This window comes from Orcinus orca, chromosome 2 (genome assembly GCF_937001465.1).
Source record: "Orcinus orca chromosome 2, mOrcOrc1.1, whole genome shotgun sequence".
NCBI lineage: Eukaryota > Metazoa > Chordata > Mammalia > Artiodactyla > Delphinidae > Orcinus > Orcinus orca.
In genome coordinates, this window is record NC_064560.1 from 103,738,492 (window position 1) to 103,760,615 (window position 22,124).

The 22,124-nt window shown below is 36.9% G+C and overlaps 1 protein-coding gene across 2 annotated transcripts in view; it reads right to left on the reverse strand.

Annotated features, from left to right (window-relative positions):
- Window positions 1–22,124, reverse strand: part of UNC13C (unc-13 homolog C) — a 790,070-nt gene that overhangs the window by 173,181 nt on the left and 594,765 nt on the right. For both annotated transcript variants that reach the window (XM_049705963.1, XM_049705964.1), the window contains one exon: window positions 8,458–8,543. In XM_049705963.1, the coding sequence (XP_049561920.1) occupies window positions 8,458–8,543 (86 nt within the window). The remainder of the gene's footprint in view (window positions 1–8,457; window positions 8,544–22,124) is intronic.

Below are 22,124 nucleotides of genomic sequence, written 5' to 3' on the forward strand. Positions count from 1 at the left end.
ATACTAAGTGAAGTAAGTCAGACAAAGACAAATATTATATCACTTATATGTGGAATCTAAAAAAATGATGCAAATGAACTTACAAGACAGAAATAGACTCACATAGATAACAAACTTGTGGATACCAAAAGGGAAAGAGAAGGGGGAGGGACAAACTAGGAGGTTGGAATTAGTAGATACACATTACTATATATAAAATAATAAACAACAAGGACCTACTGTATAGCACAGGGAACTATATTCAATATCATGTAATAACCTATATTGGAAAAGAATCTGAATATATACATTTAACTGAATCACTCTGCTGTATACCTGAAGCTAACACAACATTGTAAATCAGCTATATTCTAATTAAAAAAAAATCATGTGTGTTCATCTCAGCAATGGAAGAAGGCACTATGTTGATTATACATTCCCTAGATTAGTAGTTCTTAAATTTTAGCATGCATCAGAATCATCTGGAGATCTTATTTAAAAAAAAAAATCAAAAACAGATTGCTGGGCCTCAATCTGAAACAGTAGGTGTGGGGTGGGACCCAAGAATTTGCATTTCTAACATCTTCCCAGGTGATGCTGATGCTTGCTGGTCTGGGAACCACACTTCGAGAACTACTGGCCTAGTGAACCAGGAAAACTTAAGAAGTACCAGTAAATACACTTTGTTCTTTTTTTTTTTTTTTTTTTTTTTTTTTTTTTGTGGTACACGGGCCTCTCACTGTTGTGGCCTCTCCCGTTGCAGAGCACAGGCTCCAGACGTGCAGGCTCAGCGGCCACGGCTCACGGACCCAGCTGCTCCGCGGCATGTGGGATCCTCCTGGACCGGGGCACGAACCCGTGTCCCCTGCATCGGCAGGCAGACTCTCAACCACTGTGCCACCAGGGAAGCCCTGTTCTTTTTTTTTATTTGGGGGTGTGAGGCAAATATAACACAGGATCCCTCAAATAAGCTGTCATATAAACTGATACATCAATACAGAAGTCATGTTTCAGTTCATGGTTTGACTCATGTGACCTGCAATTTAAATGAACAGAACTGGTCTTTTTGCAATAATGAACACTGAGAGTTAGTAACCATTTACTTTTGTTTTCGGTTTTTGTCCATTAATCTAGACTTGGAATTCTGTGTGAAGATATGTCAAAACAAATTAGTGGGTTGCTGTAGAAAAGCAGGTGGGGACTGATGAACAGAGTGTGACTGGAAGAGGTATTTCACAATTTGTTAAGGAAGCAAAGCATTATAATCCTACCGTCTTCTCTTACCACACACAAATGCATGAGCAACACACACACATATACACACACACTGTTTCTGTGGGTAAATCAAAGGTATTTAGGTTTTTTTTTCCCCCACATCTGTGATTATTAAAACCTTCCTAGAACTGCTACAACCACAACATGTGGTAAAAATAATTATCGGGACTACATACTTACAAAACATTTCTCCTTTATATGAGTGATTGTAACTGGTTTGTGTGATTTGTGCCAAATTGTGACTGGAAATTTGAGTTTGGGAATGGAACGTATATCTTTGCTTTTGTCTGTCTGTAGACATAGGCTTATATTCATGCATGCATTCATTGATTCATAACATTTTTTATTAAAGGTCAGAGAAAGGGACAGTAGGAAGATTCATACAAAGATGAATGAGAGCTCAGGGCATGGTGGATGATGTATCTGTGAAGTAAAGCACATGCATAAATAGTACAATAGGAAGTATTCAATATTATGGGAGAACAGGGAAGAAGTACATACTTCTCAGGGAAAACTTGACAGAAGTAACATTTGAATTGGACTTTGAAGAATGCATGAGTCTTTGCTGGGGATGGCAAGTAGGAGATAGCCTGGGCGGGGGTGGGGGGCGTCATGCACACCTCCTGGGGAATAAACTTGTGTAAGGATTTCAGGGAAATTTTAAACAGGTGGATGTAGGTAGAGCATATAGTATGTGTATGGAGCAAAGTATTAACCACTAGGGCTGAAATCAGGTACAGAAAGGAGAGGAGGGAGCTGGTGTAAGCTAGGCTAAGGAATCTGGACCTTATCCAGTGGTCCAGGAGGTGTCTACAAAGGAAGACCCATATCAGTGAAGGCAGAAGCAGGAAAGATGTGTCTGAACAAGAACAGCAGTAAGAATCATAGAAAGAAAAGTTACTGAAGAGAATTTCACATATAGAGCTTTTAGGACAGATGTGCTAATAGGATGCAGAGAAGAGAAGTCAACCACGATTTCCCAATTTTTAGTTGAAGCGACTGTACTGTTTATGATGCCATTTGATAATAGCAGGAATGCAGAAGTGTCTTAAAGTTGTGTTGAACTGTCTCTATGGCATTCTGGCAGCCATTGCCGAAGTACCTAAGTCTTAGCAAAAAGCTTTCAGAACAGGAAAATGACTTATTAGTCATATGAAATATAGGATAGAATTTGTTCAGGTATAAGACATTATCCACTAAAAGCTAATATTTTATCATTGAGCATTGTATTATTTCTTTGAGTCATTCAACAGTTGCTTCCGGACAAGAGTAATATTGAAGATTCTCAACAGGATGAGGGAAAGCCACCTGTCATCTCTCCTTGGTTGAGAAATACCAACATCTCTGTTACTTATGGGAATTGCTGTACCTCTGAGGAGTGTTGCAACAGGGAAGGACACCAAACAGGTTGAGAACCACTACTGTACGAAAAGGAGGTCAGAGAGATCCTTTACAAAGGGCTCCCAATCTTGGCTCCAACCACAGTCTCTGAAGAATACAGAGGCATAGCTTGAATCTCTGTCATTCCAATAAGGTTAAGAAAGATTGAGAGGAGGAAACAGGAGACGAAAGAAATCAGTTGTTTCCAGGGAGGTTTTACTGATTGAAGAAATTAGTCAGGGGCCAATCTTTTCTACCAAAATATGAGGATCAAGATAAATTGACAACCAGTGATTTGTGAGAGTAAACTTAAAAATCAGCAGAAAATTACTGACAGGAAGACAAGAAATGTGACAAGTATCAAATCATAGTTTGAGGGTATGAGCTAGACCAGAAAGATGTTAAGGACAAGAATATTCTAAGGGAGGCTAGAGAAGTTCATGGGTCAATAGTTCAGTTCTTTCCGTATAGCCAAAGTGGTCAGCGAGACCAGGAGAGATGTGACCATGACTTTGTGTTCTCACTGTTTTCGTTCCTACAAGGTCAAGGGCAATGTTCTTAAATGCACAGGGTGGCCTGAGACCTGTATGTGGGTGAAGGGCAATAAAAAAAATTATACTTCTTTGAGAGAAGGCCTCCGAAAATAAATGTAAGAGAGTAAGATATGCTAAAGATATTCAATATGCAAATACTCAAATTCATACATCAAGAGAAGATAGTGCATGGAAACGGTGAGAGCAGAGTTAACGGCAACAGTCGTGCTTATTAGGATGATGAGATAGTGAAAGATTACAAAGGCAGTCTAACAATTTTCACCTATTGATGAGGACCAACATGATAACTAAGCAGCAGACCAGAAAGATTGGTGGTAAAAAGATAGAATGTCCAGTGTTAAAGCCTTGCTGCTACTCAGTGTGTGGTGCACTAACCAGATGCCTGGGCATCATCTCAGATTTTGGTAGAAATGGAGAGAATCACCTACCCTGCCCCCAAAAAGGTCTACTCAACCAGAATCTACATTTTAACAAGATTCCCGGGGACTACTGTACACATTAAAGTTTGAGGAGCTCTGATCTGGGAGACTTTAAATAAGGCCAGGTGAAAGATGATTGTATTTTGCATATCATAATTAATTCCATCTCTGCCTAAGTTAATTAAGTAAAACAGTCATTTTTAACTAATTTTCAATGATTTTTAATTATTTTTCTATTCAAAGATTCATCTGAGAATGTGGCGAATGTTTTAGATACTCTTCTCCCATCCCATCCATCCTTACAAGCGGATGCAATTTCAGAATATGACTTAAAGCCCAGCCACAAATTCCAATTTAAGAAGTAGTATTTAAAGAATCCCAAGCACTACTCTACAGAATTATTAATTAGAAACCACCTGAATGCTTGAGGACCCAATCCACCAAATGGCTGCTATCTTGGGGCCTAGCAGGGTTTGCTTTTAATAGAGACTTTGAAGACACCCACATATGTTACACAATCAGGGCCCTGAACAGGACTGCCTTGATTGCCAGGCAACCCAGTTCTATGGATACCAAGATGACATATAAAATGTGTGCCGTCAACTGCGATTGCCAAGTAAAACTTTCAGTCACAGGCATCTAGACATTTGGGTGGTATTATAAATCATCTGAAAGTTTTTGTTTACTAAATTATAATCCTCAAGATTGTGATAATGGCTAATGTTTGAGTATTTATTATGCACTAGGAAACTATCCGCTCCTTGCCCCCATATCTCTCTCTCTTTCTTCCTTTCTCCTTAAAATAACCTTGTAAGGTAGGTATTTTTGTCCCTAATTTTAAAATATGGAAACTGAGACTTACTTTAATAAACTGTCCAAGATCATAGCTAACAAATTAATGGAAAGTAGCGGAGCCTGAACTCACACATAGATCTAACTTACTGCAAAACCTGTATTTTTACCAGCCAGGCTAAAGACTATAAAAGCCTTTAGAATAACTGCTTTAGAAAAAAATTCTGCAAAACCAACTCTATTTCACTATAAAATGAAATATTTCATCAGGGACTTTTTTCTTCCTAAACTACCTTTTTCACAGAAAGTACATCTTTTGTGTAAAATCTGTAAAATAATTTATTCTGGTTCATTCAGCAAGTTATCACCAAAGTTTGATACTGCTTATCAAAGTTGTAAGGTGATTAATGTCAAATCTGAAAACAAAATAAGACGGCTCATATAGACTGAGTAAAGTTGGGGGAAAAGTTATTTTATTTTTAAATTAAATTATTCTTTTCGTAGCAGCTGATGAGTTCATGAAGTAAAGCAAAATGCTGCATCAAAAAGCCTTAAGTCCATAAATTCTAACTCGCTTCTCTGTTGACCTGACTTCATCAGAGGTTACTTACAACTTGGGCTCAGGTGCTTTAATCATAAGACAAACTATGTAGCCCAAATTATATAACAACACAGAGTCTTTCTAGGCCAATAGCCTGAAGCACTCCTCCACAGTCAATTAATTTTAACAACATTCTATAAGGCAAATAGGGAGAGTAAGAACATTACTATCACATGCAAAAGAGCCTGCCAGAAGAATGTTTTTAAGTATATGCCCTCTATTCTGTGAGGTATTCCTAGTCCTTATTTTCTTTAACAATTATTACTCATGTCACATTTTTTAAAATGTCACAGTATGAAGCCATCTATTACATTGAAATGGTGAAAGGGAAAGACGGAGAGATAGGGAACAAATGAACATGGATTTGTAAACACTGTCCTAGGAGTTTTAAACCTTAAATGACGCCTAAAGGAGACTGTTTTGAGACTTTCACAGATCTTTCTCCATTTATATAATAATAATGCTCTCCTCCCATTAGCACCGTGATTTTGAAGTATAGTATATTTGAGGTATCATGTAATCCTCACACCAACCTGGGAACTCTTATCACCTTTTTACTGAAAGGAAAACTAAAGTTTGGAGATGTTATACATTAATTGCCCAAGCTGGTGCAGCTCATACGTGAGAAAGCTTTCTGGAACTGGGTTTCCCAGACTCAGATCTCTTGCTGCCTCCCAACTAGCAATACTAGAAATGTTTAGTTTGAACGTAAGTATCTGGCTTTGTCTGTGAGGCTCTTTGTATAAGGTTGTCCCATTTGTAATTTGATTCAAGTAAACTAACACATACTAAGCTTCTATTAAGGTTCAGTGAATACAGAAATGAGAAATACAATCTTTACACTCAAAAGCCTTCTCATCTGGTGTAGAAGATACATAAACCAGGAACTGCAATCTAAATTACTCCCTTACTATGCTCATTATGCCTTCCTGAAAATGGGTGTGAATGTGCAAACTAGTGAACTGGACACTTTAGGTGAATTGTATGGGATGTGAATTATATCTCAATACAGCTGCTATTAAAAAAATAAAATAATAAATTAAAAAAAATATTTAAAAATTTGTGTTAAGGAAAGGATTCTTGTCTCCAGAAAACCTAAGATAATCACAAAATAATTACTTACCCTTGATCTTGGACGTGACTTTTAATAATACAATCTCAGCATTTTGGGATACTGCTTTTGCACAAAATTATTATGGTGCTTTACATGTATCATTTCTAATTTCATTGTTGTTTCAAACAAACGCTATATTTTTTGTGATTTACATTTCCTGACATAAATATTATACTTGGTTGTCTAAAATTACTGCTTATTTTTTAAAGCAAAGGTAACATAAAATAAAACATCCAATAGTTGCACAAATGTTATATAAATAAAGATAGAGGTCCTGTCCAAACGAAATGTGCACTGGTGGGCAATGCCACTGTGGAACGGTCCCAAATAGTCAAGTTCCTCTGAAATATGGGCAGGAGTGGCTCCTTGCCCATTGCCCAGCCCTCTGATCCAGTGTGAACTTTTCATTTTACAGGTGAGGACAACAAAACACGAAGGTGTTGACCTCTTAAAATATTCCCAAGATCACATAGAAAAGGATCACAAACAGAAGTCTCTACCGCTTTTTCTACTACTACACTGAGTTGGGATTAACTGGTAAAGTCTTTACTGATACAACACATAGTTATCAAGTAGTTTCTATTTTCTAGGCTTCATTCTAGGCAATATAGATATGTTGATAAAAATCACAGGCAAAAAATTTGCACTGTGGCAAGGAAGACAGATAAGAAGCCCGAGTAAACAAGTAAATAAAGGATAGTAATTAGTTGCTATGCAGAGGATTAAGATAAGGTTATTCATGGAGGTGACTTTAGCTCCTGAGCCCTACATGGCTGCTTGTGAAGAGTGGTGGGAAAAGAAATCCAGGCAGTAAATGAGCTGATGAAAAGGTTGTGGTTGGTAGGAGGCAGAGGTAGAGAAAGCAGGATTGATCAATACAATGGAGAAGGAACGCTTCACTGCAGAATAAGGAGTTTGCATCTCTGAGCAAGTTCTGGTATAATTTTAAGGATAAGTCCTAATTTATCTAATTAGGTGGTAGACCCAGACTTTACCCAAAAATCAGGTATTAAAATCTATTGTGTACCTTCTTTTTCAAATAAGGAAAAGTACTGTATGCTTCCTCTGTGTGCCCTAGCAAGAAGCTTACATTTCAGCAACACTAAGAAAAAAACAGTGGCACAATGAGCACAAACTCAATCAGTCATCTTCCACTCTGCGGTCCCAATGCCTGTTCTCAGCTGCCAGTCTGAACAGGACATGTACCTCCTGAAATCCCTTTATGGTCTGTCGTTTCTCTTAGCAGAGTCAAACTCCTCATCATGGCCCACAAGGCAGCACATGCTGGTCCCTGACAATTTCTCCAGCCTCACTTCCTGCTACCTGTTGCTCACAGGACCAGCTGAGTTCTCTTCTCAAATGAACCTTGTGCTCACTCTACTTGTTAATGCTTTGCCCTTGACCAGGACAAGACAGAGATGCTTCTTGCTCAACTCTTCCCAAAGTGAACTCCTACTTATACTTCAGGTCTTTGTCAAGACAACACTTCCTCAGAGGAAGTTCCTCTAGAAAACCTGCCTTGCCCCCTTGTCCTAAGTCTGACTTAGCAGCTTCACCTCCAGATATTCCATCATCTTTAGCACTGACCACCCCCACATTGCAACCGTCTACATATTTGCAGCTGTCCTGCATAATCTTGTTGAGGGCAGGGACCATAGCTGTCCTGTTCATTGTTGTATCTTCCATACTGAGTGCAGTCTGGGCATTTAGCATCTAGGGGCTTAATTACATAGTGAATAAGTGCAAAGAAAACTTTCTACTAGGTTTTAAATTCCTAGAGAGCAGGAACCCTAGGCTGGTTAAACATACTACCTCCAACTCTAAACACAAGGTGAGTGCTCAAAGAAATTTATAGTTTTCAACTGAGAGCTGCATTTCCCACACTTTACATTCTATGATTTGAGTATATTGAAACTGGAGTTTCTGGTGAAGAGCCCTGCCATTGTCTTTGCACCAGCTTTGGCCATATTTTAACCTGCCCAGCCATCGGATACCATTTCTAAGTCTAGGTAGACAAATATCTGAACTAATATTACTCATCTACCCTCTCAATATGGTCTGATTTATGCCATAAAGTATTCCTGCATCTGAACTTTGTCCAACATATGAAATACTCACTATTATCCTGCAACTTAGACCATTTGATTTAAAATGCATTTCTTCAGGGCTTTTAAATACTTTGCGATCTTTATCTTTCCACAATGTGGAAATCAGTTTCAGAACTAAACTGATCACAGTGATCGATGTTTTGATGCAACAGTTCCTTACATTTAAAATCAAGAACACAAAATCAAAATTTAACTAAAACATATACTCTTAATAAGTTTAAATATTTGTACCTACCTTCTAGTGCATCTTTCATATCCTGAGCAAAAAGGGTCCACATAATTTCAGCACTTATTTTTCCCATGTTCAGTTCTTGAGGAAACCTAAAAGCAAACACAGATATTAGTAGATCAAAAAGAAAAATGTGCCTGAAAAAAAACACTTCACATTACACAGACACCACGGTAATTATTACATTGTTTATAAATACTTTTACTTATGAGATTTCTCTTTATAAATTTTCAGGGGTAGGGAAAAAAAGCTGAACACCAGAGTGTGGCGATAAAGACAATTATTGGGTGAAAGGAAAACAGACTTCATTACGTCAGTGCCAATGTAATGTTGCCCAGGGTTCCTGATGGATGTCTTATGCTGTGTGTCTGCTTGTGTCTAAAGAGTCCCTTTAGTTTTATCAAACACTTTGTCTTCGTATGTCTCAATTTGAGGATAGGCCAGATGAATCTGAGGAGCAGATGCCATATAACAGCAAAAACCACAGCTCGCATTCATCTGTCAGCCATTTTTCTTGAAGCAAACTTGAGTGCTTCCACTCTCTATTTGCTTAAAGCAAAGTATTTCAAGAAAGATTCCTCACTCCTCTGGTAAAATGGCCCATGGTGGACCCATTAATCAGGACTCCAGAACTACCAGGCAGGCAGTGTATTTTAGATCAAACAAGCTTAAGCCAAAGACAAGATTCCTACTGCTGCTGAATATGTATTCTGTTTGTATGTGTTTTCAATCTCATGATAAGCCCAGCGAAAATAATTTCATTCATTTCATTTCATTGTAAACACTCAGCCCATGCCAACATGCAAGACTGAAAGTATTTTCTGTTCTAACAAATATATATTACATATTTTATGCATTGAATATATTATTTATAAAGTGCATGTATATAAATGTTTATGTACATATATACAAGCTAACATATTAAGGAAATATATATATAGATATATACATATATATGTAAAGTAACAAGAATAACTCTCACATTCATTTATTTTTTATTTTTAAGATTTTTTTGATGTGGACCATTTATTTTTTTTTTAAAGTCTTTATTGAAAGTTAAGACTTTTCCTTCCTATGCAGGGGGTGCAGGTTCAATCCCTGGTCTGACAACTAAGATCCCACATACCTCACAGCCAAAAAACCAAAACATAAAACAGAAGCAATACTGTAACAAATTCAATAAGGACTTCACATTCATTTATATCTTTGAGTCCAAATCAAAAAAAGAGAAAAGAGCAATATAACCCTGAATGGGATACAAAGGGTTACTTAAGTAAATATGACCTCAGTATAACCTCAACAAAGAAAAGACCACATATCCTACATACTATTTCACCAAACCACAGCATGTTTCATCAAATATCCCTTACTAATTTCCATCTATCAATTTATCTAATAATGTCAACTGATACTTTAAAACTTAAATGTGGATGCATTATTAAGTATTAAAACAGAACACTTCCTATGATCAAAAAATAAATATAACCTAGATATATACAAAATTAGTTTTCAACAATAAATTTTACCCCCTTTATATAAAAATAACCTTTGGCAAGTAATGTTTCATTTGTGGATAGCTACGAATATCCCATATGTGTAGTATATTAACTTTTATGTAATAGTTACACAACAACAAAATTGTAAGTGATATAATTACAGTGATTTAAGCTCGTAAAATGAGGAAATCTATTATTTTAATTTTTTGAATCCAGAATAAAGAATGTATTAATTCTGTTTATGGTGCCCTGATTTAAAAAAACAAAGACATTGGGAGACCTTCAAGATGGCGGAAGAGTAAGATGTAGAGATCACCTTCCCCCCCAACAAATACATCAGAAATACATCTCATGTGGAACAGCTCCTATAGAACACCTACTCAATGCTGGCAGAAGACCTCAGACCTCCCAAAAGAAAAGAAACTCCCCATGTACCTGGGTAGGACAAAAGCGAAAAAGAAAAAACAGAGACAAAAGAATAGGGACAGGACCTGCACCTCTGGGAGGGAGGTGTGAAGAAGGAGAAGTTTCCACACACTAGGAAGCCCCTTTGCTGGTGGAGACTGAGGGTGGCGGGGTGGGGGGGGGGAGCTTCGGAGCCACGGAGAGCTCAGCAACAGGGTAGCGGAGGGCAAAGTGGAGCAATTCCCACACAGAGGATGGGGTGCTGCCCAGGACTCACCAGCCCAGAGAGGCTTGTCTGCTCACCCTCCAGGGGCAGGTGGGGCAGGGAGCTGAGGCTCCAGCTTCGAGGTCGGATCCCAGGGAGAGGACTGGGGTTGGAGGCGTGAACACAGCCTGAAGGGGTTAGTGCACCACAGCTAGCCGGGAGGGAGTCCAGGAAAAAGTCTGGAGTTTCCAAAGAGGCAAGAGACCATTGTTTCAGGGTGTGTAAGTAGAGGGGATTCAGAGCACCGCCTAAACGAGCTCCAGAGATGGGTGCGAGCCGCGGCTATCAGTGTGGACCCCAGAGACGGGCATGAGATGCTAACACTGCTGCTGCAGCCACCAAGAATCCTGTGTGCAAGCAAGGTCACTCTCCACACCTCCCCTTCCGGGAGCCTGTGCAGCCCACCACTGCCAGGGTCCCATGATCCAGGGACAATTTCCCCGGGAGAACACATGGTGCGCCTCAGGCTGGTGCAGTGTCATGCTGGCGCAGTGTCATGCTGGTCTCTGCAGCCACAGGCTTGCCCCACATCCATACCCTCCCACGCCCCGGCCTGAGTGAGCCAGAGACCCCAAATCAGCTACTCCTTTAACCTTGTCCTGTCTGAGCAAAGAACAGATGCCCTCAGGCTACCTATATGCAGAGGCGGGGCCAATCCAAAGCTGAACCCTGGGAGCTGCGAGAACAAAGAAGAGAAAGGGAAATCTCTCCCAGCAGCCTCAGGAGCAGCGGATTAAATCTCCACAATCAACTTGATGTACCCTGTATCTGTGGAATACCTGAATAGATAACGAATCATCCCAAAATAGAAGTGGTAGAATTTGGGAGCAACAGTATATATATATTTTTCCTTTTTCTCTTAGTGAGTGTGTATGTGTATGATTCTTTGTGTGATTCTGTCTGCATAGCTTTGTTTTTACCATTTGTCCTAGGGCTCAGTCTGTCATTTTTTTTTTTTTTTTAGTATAGTTTTTAGCACTTGTTATCATTGGTGGATTTGTTTTTTGGTCTGGTTGCTCACTTCTTTCTTTCATTCTTTCTTTATTTTTTCTTTTTTTATTACTTTTGAAATTTTAATAATTTTTTATATCAATAACTTTATTTTATTACTTTTCCTTCTTTCTTTCTTTTTTTTTCTCCCTTTTCTTCTGAGCCATGTGGCAGACAGGGTCTTGGTGCTCCGGCCACGTGTCAGGCCTCTGCCTCTGAGGTGAGACAGCCGAGTTCAGGACACTGGTCCATCAGAGACCTCCTGGCTCCACGTAATATCAAACGGCAAAAGCTCTCCCAGAGATCTCCAACACAACGTGAAGACACAGCTCCACTTAACAACCAGCAAGCTACAGTGCTGGACACCCTATGCCAAACAACTAACAGGACAGGAACACAACCCCACCCATTAGCAAACAGGCTGCCTAAAATCATAATAAGGTCGCAGATGCTGCAAAAGGCACCACTGGACATGGTCCTGCCCACCAAAAAGACAAGATCCAGCCTCGTCCACCAGAACAAAGGCACAACTCCCCTCCACCAGGAAGCCTACACAACCCACTGAACCAGCCTTAGCCACTAGGGGCACAAACCAAAAACAACGGGAACTACGAACCTGCAGCCGGTGAAAAGGGGACCCCAAAACAGTAAGTGAAGCAGAATGAGAAGACAGAGAAACACACAGAAGATGAAGGAGCAAGGTAAAAACCCACCAGACCAAACAAATGAAGAGAAAATAGGCAGTCTACCTGAAAAAGAATTCAGAGTAATGATAGTAAACATGTTCCAAAATCTTGGAAATACAATAGAGAAAATACAAGAAACATTTAACAAGGACCTAGAAGACCTAAAGATGAAACAAACAATGATGAACAACACAATAAATGAAATTAAATATGCTCTAGAAGGGATCAATAGCAGAATAATTGAGGCAAAAGAACGGATAAGCGACCTGGAAGATAAAATAGTGGAAATAACTACGGCAGAGCAGAATAAAGAAAAAAGAATGAAAAGAATTGAGGACAGTCTCAGAGACCACTGGGACACATTAAACACACCAACATTCGAATTATAGGGGTCCCAGAAGAAGAAGAAAAAAAGAAAGGCACTGAGAAAATATTTGAAGAGATTATAGTTGAAAACTTCCCTAATATGGGATAGGAAATAGTTAATCAAGTCCAGGAAGCACAGAGAGTCCCATACAGGATAAATCCAAGGAGAAACATGCCAAGACACACATTAATCAAACTATCAAAAATTAAATTCAAAGAAAAAATATTAAAAGCAGCAAGGGAAAAACAACAAATACCTACAAAGGAATCCCCATAAGGTTAACAGCTGACCTTTTAGCAGAAACTCTGCAAGCCAAAAGGGAATGGCAGGACATATTTAAAGTGATGAAAGGGAAAAACCTACAACCAAGATTACTCTATCCACCAGGATTTCATTCAGATTTGAAGGAGAAATTAAAACCTTTACAGACAAGCAAAAGCTAAGAGAACTCAGCACCACCAAACCAGCTTTACAACAAATGCTAAAGGAACTTCTCTAGGCAGGAACCACAAGAGAAGAAAAAGACTTACAATAACAAAACCCAAACAACTAAGAAAATGGTAATAGTAACATACATATTGATAATTACCTTAAATGTAAATGGATTAAATGCTCATGCCAAAAGACATAGACTGGCTGAATGGATACAAAAACAAGACCCGTATGTATACTGTCTACAAGAGATCCACTTCAGACCTAGGGACAGATACAGACTGAAAGTGAGGGGATGGAAAAAGATATTCCATGCAAATGGAAATCGAAAGAAAGCTGGAGTAGCAATTCTGATATCAGAAAAAATAGAATTTAAAATAAAGACTATTACAAGAGACAAAGAAGGACACTACATGATGATCAAGGGATCAATCCAAGAAGATATAACAATTATAAATATTTATGCACCCAAAATAGGAGGACCTCAATACATAAGGCAAATGCTGACAGCCATAAAAGGGGAAATTGGCAGTTACAAAATCATAGTAGGGGACTTTAACACCCCACTTTCACCAATGGACAGATCATCCAAAATGAAAATTAAAAAGGAAAAACAAACTTTAAATGATACAGTAAACAAGATGGACTTAATTGATATTTATAGGGCATTCCATCCAAAAACAACAGAACACACTTTCCTCTCAAGTGCTCATGGAACGTTCTCCAGGATAGATCATATCTTGGGTCACAAATCAAGTCTTGGTAAATTTAAGAAAAGTGAAATTCTATCATGTATCTTTCCCAACCACAATACTATGAGACTAGATATCTATTGCAGGAAAAAATCTGTAAAATATACAAACACATGGAGGCTAAACAATACACTAATTAGTAACCAAGAGATCACTGAAGAAATCAAAGAGGAGAAAAAAAAAAACCTAGACACAAATGACAGTGAAACACAATGACCCAAACTTATCGGGTGCAGCAAAAGCAGTTGTAAGGGGGAACTTTATAGCAATAGAATCCTACCTCAAGAAACAAGAAACATCTGAAATAAACAAACTTACTTTACACCTAAAGCGATTAGAGAAAGAAGAACAAAAAACCCCCAAAGTCAGCAGAAGGAAAGAAACCATAAAGATGAGATCAGAAATAAATGAAAAAGAAATGAAGGAAACAAGAGCAAATATCAAAAAAAACTAAAAGCTGGTTCTTTGAGAAGATAAACAAAATGGACAAACCATTAGCCACACTCATCAAGAAAAAAAGGGAGAAGACAAATCAATAGAATTAGAAATGAAAAAGAAGTAACAACTGACACTGCAGAAACACAAAAGATCATGAGAGATTACTACAAACAACAATACGCCAATAAAATGGACAACCTGGAAGAAAAGGACAAATTCTTAGAAAAGCACATCTTCTGAGACTGAATCAGGAAGAAATAGAAAATATGAACAGACAAATTGCAAGCACTGAAATTGAGACTGTGATTAAAAATCTTCCAACAAACAAAAGCCCAGGACCAGATGTTTTCTCAGGTGAATTCTATCATTTAGAGAAGAGCTAACACCTATCCTTCTCAAATTCTTCAAAAATATAGTAGAGGCAGGAACACTCTCAAACTCATTCTACAAGGCCACCATCACCCTGATAAGAAAACCACACCAAGATGTCACAAAGAAAGAAAACTACAGGCCTATATCAGCGATGAACATAGATGCCAAAATCCTCAACAAAATATTAGCAAACAGAATCCAACAACACAATAAAAGGATCATACACCATGATCAAGTGGGGTTTATCCCAGGATTGCAAGGATTCTTCAGTATACGCAAATCAATCAATGTGATACAGCATATTAACATACTGAAGGGGAAAAACCATATGATCATCTCAATAGATGCAGAAAAAGCTTTTGACAAAATTCAGCACCAATTTATGATAAAAACCCTCCAGAAAGGAGGCATAGAGGGAACGTCCCTCAACATAATGAAGGCCATATATGACAAACCCACAGCCAACAGCATTCTCAATGGTGAAAAACTGAAACCATTTCCACTAAGATCAGGAATAAGACGAGGTTGCCCACTCTCACCACTATTACTCAACATAGTTTTGGAAGCTTTAGCCACATTAATCAGAGAAGAAAAAGCAATACAAGATATCCAAATTGGAAAAGAAGAAGTAAAGCTGTCTCTGTTTCCAGATGACATGATACTATACATAGAGAATCCTAAAGACGCTAAAAGAAAACTACTAGAGCTAATCAATGAATTTGGTAAGGTAGCAGGAGACAAATTAATGCACAGAAATCTCTTGCATTCCTATACACTAATCATGAAAAATCTGAAAGAGAAACTAAGGAAACACTCCCATTTGACACTGCAACAAAAAGAATAAGATACCTAAGAATAAACCTACCTAAAGAGACAAAAGATCTGTATGCAGAAAACTGTTAGACACTGATGAAAGAAATTAAAGATTATAAACATATGGAGAGATATAGCATGTTCTTGGATTGGAAAAATCAACATTGTGAAAATGTCTCTACTACCCAAAGCAATCCACAGAGTCAATGCAATCCCTATCAAACTACCAATGGCATTTTTCACAGAACTAGAACAAAAAATTTCACAATTCACATGGAAACACAAAAGGACCCCGAATAGTCTAAGCAATCTTGAGAAAGAAAAATGGAGCTGAAGGAATCAGGCTCCTGGACTTCAGACTATAGTACAAAGCTACAGTAATCAAGACAGTATGGTACTGGCACAAAAACAGAAATATAGGTCAGTGGATCAGGACAAAAAGCACAGAGATAAACCCAAGCACATATGGTCACCTTATCCTTGATGAAGGAGGCAAGAATACATAAGGGAGAAAAGACAGCCTCTTCAATAAGTCGTGGTGGGAAAACTGGACAGCTATGTGTAAAAGAATGAAATTAGAACATTCCCTAACACCATACACAAAAATAAACTCAAAATGGATTAAAGACCTAAATGTTAAGGCCAGACACTATAAAACTCTTAGAGGAAATCCTAGGCAGACACTCTATGACATAAATCACAGCAAGATTCGTTTTGACCTACCTCCTAGAGAAATGAAATAAAAACAGAAATAAACAAATGGGACCTAATGAAACTTAAAAGCTTTTGCACAGCAAAGGAAACCATAAACAAGATGAAAGACAACCCTCAGAATGGGAGAAAATATTTAAGAATGAAGCAACTGACAAAGGATTAATCTCTAAAATTTACAAGTAGCACATGTAGCTCAATATCAAAAAAACAAACAACCAAATGAAAAAAAGGGCAGAGGACCTAAGCAGATATTTCTCCAAAGACGATATACAGATTGTCAACAAACACATGAAAGGATGCTCAACATCACTAATCATTAGAGAAATGCAAATCAAAATTACAATGAGATATACCCTCACACCAGTCAGAATGGCCATCATCAAAAAATCTACAAACAATAAATGCTGAAGATGGTGTGGAGAAAAGGGTACGCTCTTGTAGTGTTGGTGGGAATGTAAATTGATACAGCCACTATGGAGAACAGTATGGAGGTTCCTTAAAAAACTAAAAATAGAACTACCATACAACCCAGCAATCACACTACTGGGCATATACCCTGATAAAATCATAATTCAAAAAGAGTCATGTACCACAATGTTCATTACAGCTCTATTTACAATAGCCAGAACATGGAAGCAACCTAAGTGTCCATCAACAGATGAATGGATAAAGAAGATGTGGCATATATGTATACAATGGAATATTACTCCACCATAAAGTGAAATGAAATTGAGTTATTTGTAGTGAGGTGGATGGAACTAGTGTCTATCATACAGAGTGAAGTAAGTTAGAAAGAGAAAAACAAATATCATATGCTAACACATATATATGGAATCTAAAAAAAGGAAAAAAGAAAAAATGGTTCTGATGAACCTAGGGGCAGGACAGGAATAATGATGCAGATCTACTAGAGAATGGACTTGAGGATGGGGAGAGGGAAGGGTAATATGGGACGAAGTGAGAGAGTGGCATGGACATGTATACACTACCAAATGTAAAATAGATAGCTAGTGGGAAGCAGCTGCATAGCACAGGGAGATCAGCTTGATGCTTTGTGTCCACATAGAGGGGTGGGAGAGAGATGCAAGAGGGAGGAGATATGGGGATATATGTATAGCTGATTCACTTTATTATAAAGGAGATACTAACACAGCATCATAAAGCAATTATACTCCAATAAAGGTGTTAAAAAATATATTATACAAAAAGTAAACTAAAGAGCATTATCTCTCATAAAATTGATGCAGAAGTCCTCAACAAAAAATGAAAAATTCAATCCTTAAATATATTCAAAGGATAATAATATCATGAGCAGCAGACTTATCCCAGAAATGCAGCATAGGTTCAACATTCAAAAATGAATCAATGTGATACACCATATTTACAGACTAAGGAGAAAATTTTTAGCATGTCAATAGATGCAGAGAATGTATCCGACGAACTTCAACATTTGTTCATGCTAAAAACAAAACAAAACAAATCAAAAACAAAAACAAATATCCTAAAACTAGGAAATTAAAGGGAACTTCCTTAACCTTATAAAGAGAATCTGCAAAAACCTACAGCTAATTCATACTAAGATAAGGATCAAGGTAATGGTATTTACTCTCACTATTCCTATTAAACACTGTACTGGAGTTCCTAAAGATTGTAAACAGGCAAGAAAAAGAAATAATGTCAGAGGCATATAGAAATAAAACTCTCTATTTGAAGAACAACATGATCATCTACATAGAAAATCTCCAAAAAACTACAAAAAAGCTACTAAATAAGTTCAGCAAGGTCACAGAATATGAAGTCAAGACACACAATCATTGTATTTCTATATTCTAGCAATGAACCATTGGAAATTGATATTAAAACAGCAATATATTTTCAATAGCAGCAAAAGATGAAATACTTAGGCATAAATCTAGAATATATGTACAAGATTTATATGAGGAAACCTGCAAAGTACTGAGGAGAAACATGAAGTAAAGCTTAAATAAATGGAGAAATATGTTGTATTCATGAATTGGTATATTTAATGTCATTCGAATGTTAATTTTTCCCAAGTTCATTTACAGATTCAATGCAATCTCACCCAGAATTCCAGCAGAACTCTTTTTGTAGAAACTGACAAATTCATTCTAAAATTTACATGGTGAAGCAAAAGAACTAGAAGAGCAAAAATGGTATTTATTAAAATAGCTGAAGGATTTACAACACCTGTCTTCACAGCTTACTATGAAACTATAGTAATTAAACAGTGTATCTTCAAGGTAAATTAATTTTCAATAAGATGTTACATTAATTCAATGGAGAAAAGATAGACTTTTCAATACGTCTGCTAGACTAGTTGGGTATCCATATGCAAAAATTTTTTAAAAATTGTAAACCTGGACCCAAACTTCACAACATATTAAAAAAAACTCAAAATGATCACAGACCTAACCACAAAACCTAAACTATAAATCTTCTAAAAGAAAATACAGAAAATCTTACGATCTTGCATCAGGCAACAGTTGCTTAGATCTGTCACAACAAGTGCAAACCATAAAATAAAATACTGATAAATTGGACTTCATGAAAATTAAAATCTGCTTTTAAAAAGAAACTGTTCAGAAAATGAAAAGAAGAGCAATTGACTAGGAGAAAACAATTTGCAGAATATCTGATAAAGGACTTATGTCTGGAATATCCAAAGTACTCTCAAATCTCAATAATAAGAAAAAAATTGCCCAATAAAAAATGGACAATTGATCTAAATGACAATTTAGCAAAGAAAATAATTAGATAGAAAATAAGCACATGAAAATATGTATGGGTGGTGATGTGATGAATTGGGATTGACATATATACACTAATATGTATAAAATGGATAATAAGAACCTGCTGTATAAAAAAATAAATAAAATAAAATTCAAAAAAAGAAACGAAAATATGTCAACATCATTAGTCATTAGGTACTTTCAAATAAAAATTATTGATATAATGTGATACCACTACATATCTACTAAAATAGCTTCAAAACAAAACAAAACAAAACAAAACGACACCTGACAATACGAGGCTGGGAAACGTGTAAAGATACAGAGAAGCTGTATCTTTACAGCTTCTGTAAAGATACACTGGAATTCTGATACACTGCTGCCGAGAATGCAAAATATGACAGTCACTTTGGAAAGCAGTTTGGCAATCAAGTTAAATATATTTAACTTGATTTAAATATTTATCAGCAGTCCCACTCCAGGTATTTATCCAAGAGAAATGAACCTTATATTTATACAAAAACTATGTGTGTTGCTTAATTTTCAATCACCAAAAACTGCAAATAGCCAATGTCTTTCAGCTGATGAATGGATAAATAAATTGAGATAGGTTCATAAAATGCAATCTACTAAGTAATAAAAAGGAATAAACAACTGATACATGTTAACAGTGTGGATGAGTATCAAATGAATTATGATAAATGAAAGAAACTGGACTCAAGAAAACCTATATAACTGTATGATTCCATCTATAATATATTATTGAAAAGGCAAAAGTATAAGGACAGAAAACATATCAGTGGTTGCCAGGGGCCTGGGATAATATTTTTATCACCATTTTTTGGGTGATAAAAATATTCTGTATCTTGGTTTTGATAGTAGTTATATGACCGTATGTTTGTTTTCTATTTCATCAATTTCTGCTCTTCATTATTTTTTACCTTCTACTTTTGGGGAGTTTAATACGTTGCTCATTTTCTATTAAGAAAAATACTTAGATAATTAATTTTGGGCCTTTGTTCCTTTCTAACAAGTGTATTTAAGGTATAAATTTCTTTTAGGAACTGCATTTAGCAGCATCCTAATACGCTTTATTTTCATAGTAATCCAATCAAAAGTTTTTACATTTTTAATCCTGATTTCTTAACTTCCAACTATTCGGGGATTTTCTAAGTATCTTTCAGTTGCTGTTTTCTACCTTAATTAAACTAAGGTTAAAGAACATATTCTGAATAATTTCAATATTTTGCAATTTGTTCAGACAATTTACATCTAGCATATAGTTAATTTTGATAAGTCTATTTTTCATCTACTGTCTACTTGAACTTCCTTCTGAATATTTTCTTCTGGACCATCTTCATATTTACTAATTCTCTCTTCAGCTGTGTCTAACAACTGGTAAATCCATATGTTCAGTTATTGATTTCATTTGTTGTAGATTTCAGTTCTAGAATTTCCATTTGATCCTTTCATTAGTTTTAAATTCACTGTTTCTCCATTTTCTTACTTAATTTCTTAAATATATTAATTATAGTTATTATAACATCTGTATTTCTAGATTCTATTACGCTAATCTCTTAAAATGCCTACTCTTTAAAATTTTTTTTTGTGGGGGGGCTGCACCACATGGCATGCAGAATCTTAGTTCCCTGACCAGGAATGGAACCCATGCTCCCTGCAGTGGAAGCAGGGAGTCTTAACCACTGGACCATCGGGGAAGTTCAATGCCTACTTATTTCTGATTGAAAGAAGTGTGTGTGTGTGTGTGTGTGTGTAAATTTGAGTCTCTGGGTGATACTGGTATTCTTTCAGAAAGGATTTATTTTTCTTCTGGCAGTAGTGTTTTAAAGTTGGTAGAGATGGCGTTAATCCAATTAGGGACTGGGCTTATTCAAAGCAGGTCAATATTTTATTCATACTGTCTCCTAGGACATATCCCTTCATACCCAAACTGTATGCTTGGGAGGTTTCACCAGGACCCACTACTCTGTAGGGCCTTATTTCCTATTATTCTACTGATCCCATGTTCAGCTTTCTCAGTTTTTCAACTGGCACTTTCTCAGGCTCTCAGCCTCTGCCTCTAGGCAGATCAGTTGATGTCTCTAGGGGAGAGGGTCGGCATATACCTGACACACTTTTCTAGAAAATACATGCATATATCATAAAGATATAAAGAAATTCATGGGGGTAAAAAGATCAAACCTATTCCAATAGTTAGGTTTGGGCAAGTAGTAAAGGGAATTGAATTCAGGCAGGCATATATACACGTCTTCAATCCAATTTGCAATGTTTTGTTTATTTTAGAAAAAAACTAAAAAGTTTATAATTTTACAAGCAGTAAAATAAGAGGTAATATAGTACAAATGAGTGCTAACATATTTAGCATTTAAGAAGTAATATTTGTTAATAAGTTGCTATTAATTGAAGGCCTAGCATGTGCTATGCACAGCACTAAGGGCTAAATAAAATACACACGGTCCTTGCCCCTCAGAAGTTTACAACCTAGTAGAAATGACAGTAAAAAAAAAAATATATATATATATATATATATATGTATAAAACATATCATATGATACATATTTGATAAGTCTCACAAAGAAAGCTAGAGGGTGAAACAATAGAGCTGGCTGTGAAAACAGCGGTTTTAGAAAATCAAGCATTTGGAGAAACAACTCCTCCTCTTTACTGGTTCTTAGGGGCTGTGACAGCAGCTTATTTTCAATGGAGGGTCACTCCTGTAGCCTGTACAGAGATGCGAAGCAGCAGCATGAACAAGTTTGGCAAGAGAAGATTCAGAACTTCTGGTATCAAGGACCAACAGTGATAGGAACCTTGGTGTATGCTGTAAATGATAGTGACTGCCATGATATCAAAGGGGAACAGAAGAAGAGCAACATGGGGAATGGGAACATGGATAATAAATAGAAAAGGAGACTGCAGAACATCAGCTGTAGGTGAGAGAATACAGAGGAGCTAGACCAAGGAGCAAGGGCAAAAAGAGCCAAAGATATCCTGAGTGGCTGCTGTTTTTCTATTCTTGGGTCTACACTTGGGTGATGTGACTTAAAGAAACATGGGTCACTACTATATATAAAATAGATAAACAAGGACCTACTGTATAACACAGGGAACTATATTCAATATCTTGTAATAACCTATAATGGAAAAGAATCTGAAAAAGAATAGATAAATG